The sequence below is a fragment of the Lucilia sericata genome, unplaced genomic scaffold (genome assembly GCF_015586225.1).
Source record: "Lucilia sericata isolate MDLA Ls3-8-SP2 unplaced genomic scaffold, ASM1558622v1 Contig005244F_arrow, whole genome shotgun sequence".
Classification (NCBI taxonomy): domain Eukaryota; kingdom Metazoa; phylum Arthropoda; class Insecta; order Diptera; family Calliphoridae; genus Lucilia; species Lucilia sericata.
Genome location: NW_023997482.1, coordinates 6,426 through 21,380, shown reverse-complemented (window position 1 = coordinate 21,380; position 14,955 = coordinate 6,426). Strand labels below are relative to the sequence as shown.

Genomic DNA, 14,955 nt, shown 5'->3' with positions numbered 1-14,955 from the left:
CACAACGTTTATTTTTTTCATAAAACCTAAACATTTAACACAACCTTGTTTATCTACTACTTTAAAATACAACTCTTACTTTACCACTACCTTCCACAACTCTACCATTTCAACGAGATCACTTAATGCTATTAGCTAGAAAGAGATGTTAAATATTATCCACATATATGAATAGAAACACACAACAGCCATCTTAGTCTGACCTACGACAAACAAATTTGTTATACAAAATACAAAAAAAAACTTTTTTACACAACAGTGTGTGCAAAAAATCAAAACAAATACCAACAAACATAAATAAACCAAAAAAAAAACTCACAATAACAAAAAACAACGTCAAGCAACAAGAAATTTATTATGAAAAATAACAACAACCACTTATGCAGAGAAATATAAAAAAGACAAACAAAGCAAAAACAAAAAATGTCATGAGAGTGCATGAGAATGTGTGAGTGTTAAAAGCAACAATACAATAGCAAAAAAAAATAAAACATTTTTGTTGTGGAAGATAAAGCAAGCAAAGCAAAAACAACAAGAAAATGTACAGAGGAAAAAAAGCGGCGTCAGTGGATTTAATTTGTTGAGTGTGTAAAGAGCAAAGAAAAAAGAAGGCAATGATTGTTAAGAAGAAATTAAACAAAATTTATTATTAATTAAATAAAAATTATAAAATTTAACTCGAGAAAAGAAAGAAAAGTTTATACTAAAGTACGAAATAATAAAACAAAGAAATAATTACAACAAGTTAAAAAAAAGAAACAAAGAAAATTTTTAGTGTTTATGGTTTTGTGTTTTCTATGAAATCTCAAGTTAACAAAATGATCAACACTTTATTGGAGCATGTGCCCATTAAAATGGAAGTTACTGAAGTGGAGGAAGAGGAGGTCAATGAGAGACCAGCTAAAGACTTGAAGGCAGTAGAAATGGCTAAAGAAGATGAGGATATAAATGAGACAGATGAAGATTTGGATGATGAGGATGAAGATGATGAAGAAGACGATGAGGATGACGAAGAAGATGAGGATGAAGAAGAAGAGGAGTCTGATACCGAAACCGATGCCTTAGAAATTGAGCAAGAAGCCACCATGTTAATAAGCAGTGATGAAGAAGCTGAATTGGAAGCCCAAAGAATACGCTTCCCGGACAAAATCGAAGGCAAGAAATCCAGACGCGATTCCTTAAAAACATCACGCAGTTCTTCCAGGAATAGCCAAAATAGTAATAGCTCTTCCACTAAATCTGTTAACAAACTAAAAAACACAGATGAAAACAACAAAGAGGAAACTCAACAGAAACAAAGAATTTCACCTCGCCTCAAGCTGGCAGAGAACACTTTAGCAGCCGAAAACTTACAAAAAGAGCCACACAATAACAACAACAACAACACTAACACTATAACAGAAAAGAAAACGCAAAATAAATTACAGGAAAATAATGACAAAAACAATAAACCCCTACAGCGGAAGAAATCAGCAAAACATTGGAGCTCAATAAAGTAAATTCCAGCCAACCTGTAACACTCTCCATTCCTCCAGCCAAAAGTCGCCGTGGTAGTAATAACTCCACCTGTAGTCTAGCTTCCACTATAGGCTCTGATACTTCGGAAACAGAATCCTGTGGCAATATATACGTTTTCAATCTACAACAAAAACTCATATTCAATTGTGAGTTCTGTGATCTGAAATATGGTGATTTGGAAAACTTTGGTCGACATCTCCATGAGGCCATAAACTCTTCCATTTCGATGAAGATCCTGAAAAGGAAAATGCCCCGCGTAAATGTACGTAAAGCAATCGTAATAATGCGCCAAAAGTAAACACCACCTCTATCAAGAAAGAACCTCTACAATGTTTTGATTCAACAACTATGGCGCCAGAACCACCTGTTGCCTTGCCTCTATCCGTTTTAGCCGAACCATAGAATCGTGTGGCAATGTTTTCATGCTGAATCATCGTAAATTGTTTTTAGTCTGTGGCTATTGTGAGTGTAAATATGCGAATTTGGATTTGTTTGAGAAAACATTTGCGTCAACAGCATCGCATTTTTGAGGGTTGTCGCAATGAGTTGAATGTGGTGCCTAAAGTGGAGATAAAACAAGAAATGTTTGTTATTAGTGATGTGGTGGGTGGTCAATCAAGTCGTGCTGCCTCCTCAGGCTATGGTTCCATACCAGCAGAAATTCCTTTAGATATTAGCATATCTCCAGAAAATGAGGCTGCCACTTAGCTGCTTTAGATGAAACTTTGGATATGGAAGATATTAACCCGGAACAGCCTACTACTTCAACTTAACTTCTAGCAGTTCTTTTGGCTGCTAAAATAGGTGCTGATTCGATGGAGGCAATTATTACAAATGATAATTTCAATTCTAATGAAATGACACGGATATCCAACAACTGTTGCTCCTAAGAAACCAGAAATAAAAGACGCACTTCACCTTAAAACCTTAGTTTCACCTAATAAAAGACCGAAAAGAAATACCAGGAATACTGCCAAAGTTCAGGAGGAGGTATGTCAAAAACGATATCTGTATAAATTTAGTTCTAGTTCAGTTCTATTTCAGTCCTAGTTCAGTTCTAGTTTAGTTTCTAGTTCAGTTCTAGTTCAGTTCTAGATCAGTTCTAGTTCAGTTCTGGATCTGTTCTAGATCAGTTTCTAGATCAGTTCTAGTTCAGTTCTAGTTCAGTCTAGTTCAGATTCTAGTTCAGATCTAGTTCAGATCTAGTTCAGTTCTAGTTCAGTTTCTAGTTCAGTTCTAGTTCAGTTCTAGTTCAGTTCTAGTTCAGTTCTAGTTCAGTTTTAGTTAGTTCTTGTTCAGTTCTAGTTCAGTTCTAGTTCTAGTTCAGTTCTAGTTCAGTTCTAGTTCAGTTCTAGTTCAGTTCTAGTTCAGTTCTAGTTCAGTTCTAGTTCAGTTCTAGTTCAGTTCTAGTTCAGTTCTAGTTCAGTTCTAGTTCAGTTCTAGTTCAGTTCTAGTTCAGTTCTAGTTCAGTTCTAGTTCAGTTCTAGTTCAGTTCTAGTTCAGTTCTAGTTCAGTTCTAGTTCAGTTCTAGTTCAGTTCTAGTTCAGTTCTAGTTCAGTTCTAGTTCAGTTCTAGTTCAGTTCTAGTTCAGTTCTAGTTCAGTTCTAGTTCAGTTCTAGTTCAGTTCTAGTTCAGTTCTAGTTCAGTTCTAGTTCAGTTCTAGTTCAGTTCTAGTTCAGTTCTAGTTCAGTTCTAGTTCAGTTCTAGTTCAGTTCTAGTTCAGTTCTAGTTCAGTTCTAGTTCAGTTCTAGTTCAGTTCTAGTTCAGTTCTAGTTCAGTTCTAGTTCAGTTCTAGTTCAGTTCTAGTTCAGTTCTAGTTCAGTTCTAGTTCAGTTCTAGTTCAGTTCTAGTTCAGTTCTAGTTCAGTTCTAGTTCAGTTCTAGTTCAGTTCTAGTTCAGTTCTAGTTCAGTTCTAGTTCAGTTCTAGTTCAGTTCTAGTTCAGTTCTAGTTCAGTTCTAGTTCAGTTCTAGTTCAGTTCTAGTTCAGTTCTAGTTCAGTTCTAGTTCAGTTCTAGTTCAGTTCTAGTTCAGTTCTAGTTCAGTTCTAGTTCAGTTCTAGTTCAGTTCTAGTTCAGTTCTAGTTCAGTTCTAGTTCAGTTCTAGTTCAGTTCTAGTTCAGTTCTAGTTCAGTTCTAGTTTTCTAGTTCAGTTCTAGTTCAGTTCTAGTTCAGTTCTAGTTCAGTTCTAGTTCAGTTCTAGTTCAGTTCTAGTTCTAGTTCAGTTCTAGTTCAGTTCTAGTTCAGTTCTAGTTCAGTTCTAGTTCAGTTCTAGGTTCAGTTCTAGTTCAGTTCTAGTTCAGTTCTAGTTCAGTTCGAGTTCAGTTCTAGTTCAGTTCTAGTTCAGTTCTAGTTCAGTTTAGTTCAGTTCTAGTCAGTTCTAGTTCAGTTTTTTAGTTCAGTTCTCGTTGAGTTCAGTTTTAGTTCAGTTCTAGTTCAGTTCTAGTTCAGTTCAGTTCAGTTCTATTCAGTGTCCTTCAGTTCTAGTTCAGTTTCTAGTTCAGTTTCTAGTTCAGTTCTAGTTCTGTTCTAGTTCAGTTCTAGTTCAGTTCTAGCTCATTATTTCTATTAATTTGAATTTATCTGTTCTAACTTGCGCCGTATAACCTATTGTTTTCACCTTCATTTTAGCCCAACCCTACAGTTGTAAATATCTCGGAAAGACTCGTTCCTGCAGGAACAACTCAAGTTATGGAAACTGTAAATATCATTGAAGCTGTAAAAACTATAGATAATGAAGACAACAACTCAGCCGCAGCAATCAAGAAATTACAGTATCTAGGGAATCCGAAAACATAATAAAAATGCCTGAAATTAATGAAACAATTCCGCCAAAAACTACAGAAACTAAAGTAAGCAAGAAACGCACAAAATCCACAGAATCAAAAAGAACAGCATCTCCAGAAGCAATAGAAATTAAGAAATCTACAAAATCAACGGAATCTAATAAGGAAACTGCGACAGAAACTGAAGGAACTCAAGGAACCTACAAAATCTACTGAATTGAGGAAAACACCTTCTATAGAAACTACAGAGGTCAAGAAACTTACTAAGACAATAGAAATTAAGAAATCCACATCTCCAGAAACAATAGAACCAAGAAAACTGCAAAAACCGCACAAAATAAAGCTGCAACTGTTGTGGATACGACAAAACATAAGGAAAATAAGAAAGCGACAAAAGCTGCAGAAGCCAAGAAACCAGCAGAATCGGTAGAACCAGCTGAAAGTAAAGAAAACCACAAAAACAAATGAAGCAATAGCTGTGGTTAATGAGGTATCTACAGAGTGCTCTCTATTGACAAAGTCTAACGAAACAAAGCGACCAACAACTCCTGCAGAAACTGCAGGAAATAAAAAGGCAAGAAAAACAATTAAGGCACAAGAAACCAAGAAACCAGTAATACAAGGAAATGCAAGAAACAGTAGAAACGAAAGAATCAAGGAAACTTGCGAAAACAGAAGCTACAGCAAAGGTAGAAGTCAAAACAACGACAAAATTGCAAGAATCTAATGAGGAAGCAACTGCTGTAGAGTGCACAGCAACCAAAGCCAGAAGAAAATCAACAAGAGCGGTGGATTTAAATAAACCAGCAACACCAGAACCAGTAGAAGTTGTTGAAAACCAAAACCTACAAAATCAGAAGCAGCAACAACGCAAGAAACAAAAAGAGCTAGGAAAGCAATAAAAGTTGTAGAAGCTGAAGAGGAACCTGTACAAGAACCTGCAGTAGAAACTGTAGAAACAAAGAAACCTACAAACTCAGAACCGGCAACAACGCAAGAAACAAAAGAGCTAGAAAATCAATAAAGTAGTAGAACCTATAGAGGAACCTATAACAACACAGGAACCGGCAGCAACTAAAGAAACCAGCAGAAAGTCTAGCAAACCGGCAGAAATTAAAAAACTTACCAAACAGGAAGTAACTGAAACCGAACTAGAGCCGGAAACTAGTGATAATGAAATGCAATGTGATGAATGCGATAAGAAATTTACACGAAGAGAAAGTTTAAAAATCCACAAGAGAGTACACACCGGCGAAAAACCCTTCCAGTGTGATATTTGTCAAAAAAGTTTCCGAGCCAAACAAAACCTGACCATGCACAAAAAGTTTCACATGGGAGAGGCTTCGAAAAACTTTGAATGTGAACATTGCGATAAAAAGTTTCTACGTAATACCGATCTTAAGGTGCATATGAGAACGCATACGGGTGAAAAGAAATTCAAATGTGGCATTTGTCTACAGGGTTATGCTTCCAAACTTAATGTCCAAACACACATTGAAAGAGACCATTTGCCAGAGGATGGTGTGGTGGGTAAACCGCCTAGAGGTAAAAAGAAATCAGGACCCAATTCTAAGGTTTTAAGAGAAGAATTGGAATATCAAAAGAAAATAATACACGAACTGCAACAGGCTAAGATAGAGAAGGATATTAATAAAACTACTTTGGGTACAGCTCCAGCAGCAACAGCTCTTAGTGTAGAAAAGCAATTGCAGGCAGAAACCCTTCATTATCAGCAGCAGCAGCAGGATACCGAAATGCAAGATCTTAATGCTGATCCTGTCAATGATATTATAGAACAAATACAAAATGAAATACTTTTAGGCGAACAGCAAAGACAACCGGAAAATACACAAGTCAATGCCGTAACCTATATCATTAATACGATGTCTGAACCCAATGAAGTATTAAATCTAACAAATGATACAACTAACAAGACAACCCTTATACTAGAGCCACAGCCCAATGAATTATTAAATTCTCCTGAAGATATTAAACCCACTTTAATGCAGGTAGTTAAACGTTATTGCTGTGAACAGTGTAATCGCTCCTTTAAGAAACACATACGTCTGGTGGAACATCAACGCGTGCATACGGGTGAAAAACCTTTTGAATGTGATGAATGTGGCAAACAGTTTCGCATACGCATGCGTTTAAGTGAACACAAACTACGACATTCCAAGGAAAAGAAATTCAAATGTGAAGTCTGTAATCTGGGCTGTTGTACTAAACAGGATTTAAATCTACACATGCGTCATCATACCAATGACAGACGTTTCCAATGTTCCATGTGCCCCAAGGCATTTGTACGTAGTTCAGATTTGAAAATACACGTACGCGTTCACACCGGTGAGAAGCCCTTCGTTTGTGATATTTGTCACAAATGTTTCCGAGCCAATCAGAATCTAAGTGTTCACAAAAAATCTCATATGGGTGATGCTTCCAAAACCTATCAATGTGAACATTGTGATAAGAAATTTATGCGTAATATTGATCGTAAAGTTCACATGAGAACTCATACTGGAGAAAAGCCTTATAAATGTGAGATATGTCAACGTGGTTACTCTTCTAGATATAATGTACGCGCTCATATAGAAAGAGATCATATATCGCCTCATGGCGTTGGATCGCCACCTAAAAGTAAAAAGCGTCCTGGACCTAAACCTAAAGGTTTAAAGGCTGAATTGGAAAAACAAAAGAAACTTATAGAGGAACTACAAAATCAACTATTACAACAAATTAAAACTGATGAAAAAATCATTAACTGTGAAGAGGAAATCTTACCCCATGATACTCTACAAGATAGCACCATAACGGCTTCCACACCTTTAATCAGCAGCTCCAACATAAGCCATGATCCCATACAAAGTGCTTATGATTTACTAAATAAACTCAAATCGGCCTCAACTACCTCTAAACCTTTAACTATAATACCCTCTCCACCACCTCTAAAGGACATTGGCTCTAATCCCTTTACCAAAGCCAAAAAGGCCGCCACTTCCACATTACTACCTCTTACTATAACACAAAAAATTGAACAACATTCACCGGCTCCTTCAACGGCCTCCTCTAACACGTCACTATCATGTCTCAGTACACCCTCACCACCCAAGACCACAGCCACTAAAGTAGTGTCACAAAAAACCTCTTTAGGTATACAACAAGTATCGGTGACAGTGTCTATGCAAGTGGAAAATGTAACAACAGCCACTACTCCTACTACTCCCGAAAAAGAGAATGCTGGCATTTTGACAACAAGCACAACAAGCGGTGGTATACAAACAACGACATCATCGGCGTCTAGTGTTAAGAAAGAAAGGAAAATAACAAGTTATTTTACGGTGGTGGGTCAAAAGGCAGATGTTTAGGAGTTCAAAAACACACACACTCAAGAAGGCAAGTTTATGGTGAACTAACAGGAGTTTTATAAGGTAAACTGAATAGATTTTCTTTGCAAATAACTTAAGAGTTAAAAGACAATAAAATAAGATTTTGTTTAAAATGTACTTTTTTATAATTATTTACATATTAATTTAAATACTTTTTTTTTATAAATTAGGACTATAGTCTAATCTATTGTCATGTCTATAGGCTAGTTATAGTATAGTATATAGTCTATAGTCTAGTCTAAAGTCTAGTCTTTGGGCTAGTTTATAGTCTCTAGTCTTTGGGCTAGTCTATAGTCTAGTGGTATAGTCTAGTCTATAGTCTAGTCTATAGTCTAGTGTATAGCTAGTCTATAGTAGATATAGTCTAGTCTATAGTCTAGTCTATAGTCTAGTCTATAGTCTAGTCTATAGTCTAGTCTATAGTCTAGTCTATAGTCTAGTCTATAGTCTAGTCTATAGTCTAGTCTATAGTCTAGTCTATAGTCTAGTCTATAGTCTAGTCTATAGTCTAGTCTATAGTCTAGTCTATAGTCTAGTCTATAGTCTAGTCTATAGTCTAGTCTATAGTCTAGTCTATAGTCTAGTCTATAGTCTAAGTCTATAGTCTAGTCTATAGTCTAGTCTATAGTCTAGTCTATAGTCTAGTCTATAGTCTAGTCTATAGTCTAGTCTAGAGTCTAGTCTAGTCTAGTCTATAGTCTAGTCTATAGTCTAGTCTATAGTCTAGTCTATAGTCCTAGTCTATAGTCTAGTCTATAGTCTAGTCTACTAGTAGTCTAGGTCTATAGTCTAGTCTATAGTCTAGTCTATAGTCTAGTCTATAGTCTAGTCTATAGTCTAGTCTATAGTCTAGTCTATAGTCTAGTCTATAGTCTAGTCTATAGTCTAGTCTATAGTCTAGTCTATAGTCTAGTCTATAGTCTAGTCTATAGTCTAGTCTATAGTCTAGTCTATAGTCTAGTCTATAGTCTAGTCTATAGTCTAGTATAGTCTAGTCTATAGTCTAGTCTATAGTCTAGTCTATAGTCAGTCTATAGTCTAGTCTATAGGTCTTAGGTCTATAGTCTAGTCTATAGTCTAGTCTATAGTCTAGTCTATAGTCTAGTCTATAGTCTAGTCTATAGTCTAGTCATAGTCTAGTCTATAGTCTAGTCTAGTCTAGTCTATAGTCTAGTCTATAGTCTAGTCTATAGTCTAGTCTATAGTCTAGATAGTCTATAGTCTAGTCTATAGTCTAGTCTATAGTCTAGTCTATAGTCTAGTCTATAGTCTAGTCTATAGTCTAGTCTATAGTCTAGTCTATAGTTAGTCTAGTCTAGTCTATAGTCTAGTATATAGTCTAGTCTATAGTCTAGTGTATAGTATAGTCTATAGTTAAGTCTATAGTCTAGTCTATAGTCTAGTCTATAGTCTAGTCTATAGTCTAGTATATAATCTAGTCTATAGTCTAGTCTATAGTCTAGTCTATAGTCTAGTCTATAGTCTAGTCTATAGTCTAGTCTATAGTCTAGTCTATAGTCTAGTCTATAGTCTAGTCTATAGTCTAGTCTATAGTCTAGTCTATAGTCTAGTCTATAGTCTAGTCTATAGTCTAGTCTATAGTCTAGTCTATAGTCTAGTCTATAGTCTAGTCTATAGTCTAGTCTAGTCTATAGTCTAGACTATAGTCTAATCTATAGTCTAATCTATAGTCTATAGCCTTGTATTTCTATTATTCTATAGTCTAGTCTAAACTCTTGTTTATAGACTATATGTTAGATAATGAGTAGACTATAGAATAGACTGTAAACTAGATTAGTCTATATACTAACCTATATACCAAAGTCTTGACTATAGTCTACTTTCTAGTCTATAGTCTAGTCTATAGTCTAGTCTATAGTCTAGTCTATAGTCTAGTCTATAGTCTAGTCTATAGTCTAGTCTATAGTCTAGTCTATAGTCTAGTCTATAGTCTAGTCTATAGTCTAGTCTATAGTCTAGTCTATAGTCTAGTCTATAGTCTAGTCTATAGTCTAGTCTATAGTCTAGTCTATAGTCTAGTCTATAGTCTAGTCTATAGTCTAGTCTAGTCTATAGTCTAGTATATAGTCTAGTCTATAGTCTAGTGTATAGTATAGTCTATAGTTAAGTCTATAGTCTAGTCTATAGTCTAGTCTATAGTCTAGTCTATAGTCTAGTATATATCTAGTCTATAGTCTAGTCTATAGTCTAGTCTATAGTCTAGTCTATAGTCTAGTCTATAGTCTAGTCTATAGTCTAGTCTATAGTCTAGTCTATAGTCTAGTCTAGTCTAGTCTAGTCTAGTCTATAGTCTAGTCTATAGTCTAGTCTATAGTCTAGTCTATAGTCTAGTCTAGTCTATAGTCTAGACTATAGTCTAATCTATAGTCTAATCTATAGTCTATAGCCTTGTATTTCTATTATTCTATAGTCTAGTCTAAACTCTTGTTTATAGACTATATGTTAGATAATGAGTAGACTATAGAATAGACTGTAAACTAGATTAGTCTATATACTAACCTATATACCAAAGTCTTGACTATAGTCTACTTTATAGTCTACAATACAGTCTAGTCTATAGACGATCTATAATCCAGTCTATAGTTAAGTCTATAATCTGATCAATAGTATAGTCTATAATCTGGTTTATAGTACAATCAAAAGTCTACTCTACTTTAGCCTGGTATATAATCCAGTCTGTTGTCTAATCTATAGCTTAATCTAGAGTCTGGTCTATAGTCTTGTCTATAGTTTAGTCTATACTCTAGTCTATAGTTTAGTCTAGAGCCTAGTCTATATTCTAGTCTATAGTTTTATCTGTAGTCTAGTCTGTAGACTAGTCTATAGCCCAATCTAGAGTCTAGTCTAGATTATAACCTAATGTCCAGTCTATGGTCTAGTTTATAGCCTAGTCTATAGTTAGGTCAAGTCTATAGTCTATACTATAGTACTATAGTCTAGTCTATAGTTTAGTCTATAGTCTAGTCTATAGTCTATTCTGTAGTCTAGTCCATAGTCTAGTCTATAGTCTAGTCTATAGTCTAGTCTATAGTCTAGTCTATAGTCTTGTCTATATTCTAGTCTATAGTAAATTATATAGTCTAGTCTATAGTGAATTCTATAGGCTCTTCTTAATTCCAGGCTAAAGTCTAGTTATTCGTCTTGTCTATAGTCTAGACTATTGTCTTGTATATAGTCTAGTCTATAGCCTAGTCTATAGCCTAGTCTATAGCCTGTACTATAGTTTGGACTTCAGTCTACCCAATAGTCTATGGGGTTTCCAGCAACAGTTCAATATTGTCTTACCCTTTGTCTTATGTTATAAAACTCCAGTTTTTTTTACCATTTACTAACATTCTTTTGAAACAAAATTTGTTTTTTTTTAATAAAATGAATTAATTTTTTTTTAACATTTATAAATTTTGTAAACATTTTCATTATTAATTATAAGTACGCAACATTCTCATTATACTTTGTGTAATAATATACTATTAAAAGTGTATTTTTCTACTATCTCTCTCTCTCGCTCTCCTCTTAATTAAATTACCTTAAAGATACTTTTAAAAAGCATCTTTGTTTTAAGAAATTATACTAAATATATTATAATTATTACTATAACTACTATTATAACAGAAACTTGTACTTTATTTTAAATGCTTTAGTACTATAGCAAAGCAACCTCGCAGCAGGATTTATAACTCTTTTTGCTTTTCGCCCTAACACACATACATATTTATTTTCATATATTATTTGGATTTTTCTTGAATTTTATTTTTTTATAAATATTAGTTGATAAGTTATTTTTAGTTGTAAGACAAGATGAAGAAATAAAAGTGAAGTTGATGAAAATGTTGGTTTAATAAAGAAAATGGAAAAGTTACAAGTTAAAGTTTAAAAGGCATTGGATGAAAAAAATTTATTTTCCAAAACGGCAGCTTTATATAAATCAAACATTGGAACAAATTTTCAAGTTATGAATTGATATTAAAACTAAAATTTAAAAAAATTTTATAAAAAAAAGCCAAGAAATTTATACAAAAATACAATAATTGTTAAACTATAAAAACAAAAATGAATAAATTTTTTTTATAAAAAAACTATATTTTTATATAAACTACTTTTTAAACACAAATTGAAAAAAAAATATTTTTTTAAATATTTATAAAAAAGACCCATAAGACTTAAGAAAAAAAACACAAAAATACATTTAAAGAAAGAGAAAATCTTAAAAAAAAACTTAAAAAACCTAAAGAAAATCAAATTTTTTTCTAAACTAAGCAATGAAATTCATTTTTCTAATCTCAAAAAAAAAAAAATTTACTTTTCTAACCTCAAAAAAAAAAAATCAAAGAAACATTCATTATTTATACTCATTATCCTTTGAAAATTATATTAATTTTATTTATTAATAAAATTATCATAAATTTCTTTTTAAAATAATAAATTTCATATTTTTTCTTATAAATCTAAAAAGTAATTTAATTTATTTTATTATAATTTTTTTTTAATTATTAATATTAATTTTCTTATAAATACTTGTTACATATAAAGACATTTTTTTCTAATTATATGAGTTACTTAAACGAACAACAACTCTTTATACTTTTCAACAAAACTTCCACTTAAAAATGAAACAAATCATTAGCGTATACAACAACAATGAAACTATAAAATTTAATTTTTTTTTGATATAAATATACACAATTACATTTATAAGTTTTTCTATACATATATGAAATATATATATTTTTTATATTTAAAAATAACTATAATAAAGTGTTTTATTAAAGAAGGGAATTTATAGCAAAAGTTTAGAAGGGTTATGTACCAAGGGACTATATTGGAGACTATTTAAGAGAGATCTACAAGTTTTAATCGCACAATGAACCGTTAAAGCCTCCATTAGAGTCCTTAGAGTAGTCTAGTCTATACTATAGTCTATAATCTAGTCTATAGTCTAGTCTATAGTCCAGTTTATAGTATAGTCTATAGTCTAGTCTATAGTCTAGACTATTTTATAGTCTATACTCTAGTCTATAGTCTAGACTATGGTCTAGTCTATAGTCTAGACTATGGTCTAGTCTATAGTCAAGACTATGGTCTAGTCTATAGTCTAGACTATGGTCTAGTCTATAGTCTAGACTATGGTCTAGTTTATAGTCTAGACTATGGTCTAGTTTATAGTCTAGACTATGGCCTAGTCTATCTATAGTCTAGACTATGGTCTAGTTTATAGTCTAGAGTATCACGTAATCTATAGTCTAGTTTATAGTCCAGTTTATAGTCTAATCTATAGTCTAGTCTAAAGTCCTTCACTATGGTCTAGTTTTATAGTCTAGACTATGGTCTAGTCTATAGTTTAGGTCCCAGACTAGACTATGGTCTAGTCTATAGACTAGGCTATAGTGTAGACAATGAGTCTAGTCCTATAGTGTAGTCTATTCTATTGTCTAGTCAATTGTCTAGTTATTGTCTAGTTTATATTTCTAGCTATAGTCTAGTCTATAGTCTAGTCTATAATCTAGTCTATAGTCTAGTCTATAGTCTAGACTATAGTCTAGTTTATAATCTAGTCTATAGTCTTGTCTATAGTCTAGTCTATAGTCTAGTCTATAAGTCTAGTCTGTAGTTTAGTCTATAGTCTAGTCAATAGTCTAGTCTATAGTCTAGTCTATAGTCTAGTCTAGTCTATAGTTTATAGTCTAGTCTATAGTCTTAGTCTATAGTCTAGTCTATAGTCTAGTCTATAGTCTAGTCTAGTCTAGTCTATAGTCTAGTCTATAGTCTAGTCTATAGTCTATAGTCTAGTCTATAGTATTGTCTATGGTCTAGTCTACAGTCTAGTCAAGAATCTGGTCTAAAGTATAATCTAGAGGCTGGTCTAAAGTCTATTCTATAGTCTAGTGTAGAGTCTAGTGTAGAGTCTATTGTAGAGTCTAGTGTAGAGTCTAGTATAGTCTTGTCTAGAGTCTAGTCTAGAGTCTAGTCTAGAATCTAGAGTCTAGTCTAGAATCTAGAGTCTAGTCTAGAATCTAGAGTCTAGTCTAGAATCTAGAGTCTAGTCTAGAATCTAGAGTCTAGTCTAGAATCTAGAGTCTAGTCTAGAATCTAGAGTCTAGTCTAGAATCTAGAGTCTTGTCTAGAATCTAGAGTCTAGTCTAGAATCTAGAGTCTAGTCTAGAATCTAGTCTAGAGTCTAGTCTAGAGTCTAGTCTAGAGTCTAGTCTAGAGTCTAGTCTAGAGTCTAGTCTATAGTCTAGTCTATAGTCTAGTCTATAGTCTAGTCTATAGTCTAGTCTATAGTCTAGTCTATTGTCTAGTCTATAGTCTAGCCTATAGTCTAGTCTACAGTCTTTTCTATAGTCTAGTCTATAATCTAGTCTAATCTTTAGTCTAGTCTATAGTCTAGTCTAATCTTTAGTCTAGTCTATAGTTTAGGTTATAGTCTAGTCTATAGTCTAGTCTATAGTCTAGTCTATAGTCTAGTCTATAGTCTAGTCTATAGTCTAGTTTATAGTCTAGTCTATAGTCTAGTCTATAGTCTAGTCTATAGTCTAGTCTATAGTCTAGTCTATAGTCTAGTCTATAGTCTAGTCTATAGTCTAGTCTATAGTCTAGTCTATAGTCTAGTCTATAGTCTAGTCTATGTCTAGTCTATCTTTAGTCTAATCTTTAGTCTAGTCTGTAGTTTAGGTTATAGTCTAGTCTATAGTCTAGTTTATAGTCTAGTCTATAGTCTAGTCTATAGTCTAGTTTATAGTCTAGTCTATAGTCTAGTCTATAGTCTAGTCTATAGTCTAGTCTATAGTCTAATCTATAGTCTAGTCTATAGTCTAGTCTATAGTCTAGTCTACAGTCTAGTCTATAGTCTAGTCTATAGTCTAGTCTATTGTCTAGTCTGTAGTCTATTCTATAGTCTAGTCTATAGTCTAGTCTACAGTCTAGTCTATAGTCTAGTCTATAGTCTAGTCTATAGTCTAGTCTATTGTCTAGTTTGTGGTGTGTTCCTTGTTTTATTTCTATAGTCTGTAGTATAGTATATTCTAGTCTACATTATTGTCTATATTCTAGTCTTTAGTTTCAAATATAGTCTAGTCTATAGTCTAATCTATAGTTTAATCGATAGTATAATCTATAGTCTAATCTATAGTCTATAGATTAGATATTCATTCTACTTAGATGAGCCGTTTAGAAAGAGTGGATTTATTTCTTTAAAAAATAAACTTTAATATAGCGTTGTACATGGGAGCGTATGATTTATAACAATTT

General features: G+C 33.1%; 1 protein-coding gene across 1 annotated transcript; it reads left to right on the top strand.

Moving 5' to 3' along the window:
* Window positions 1-405: 405 nt before the first annotated feature.
* Window positions 406-7,848, top strand: LOC119615460. The gene is given in 9 exon segments (XM_037971465.1): window positions 406-1,463; window positions 1,496-1,721; window positions 1,724-1,912; window positions 1,915-2,015; window positions 2,017-2,214; window positions 4,146-4,288; window positions 4,600-4,742; window positions 4,940-5,170; window positions 5,327-7,848. Coding segments are annotated over 9 exon segments (4,236 nt in total). The 5' UTR covers window positions 406-797; the 3' UTR covers window positions 7,666-7,848.
* Window positions 7,849-14,955: the final 7,107 nt, after the last annotated feature.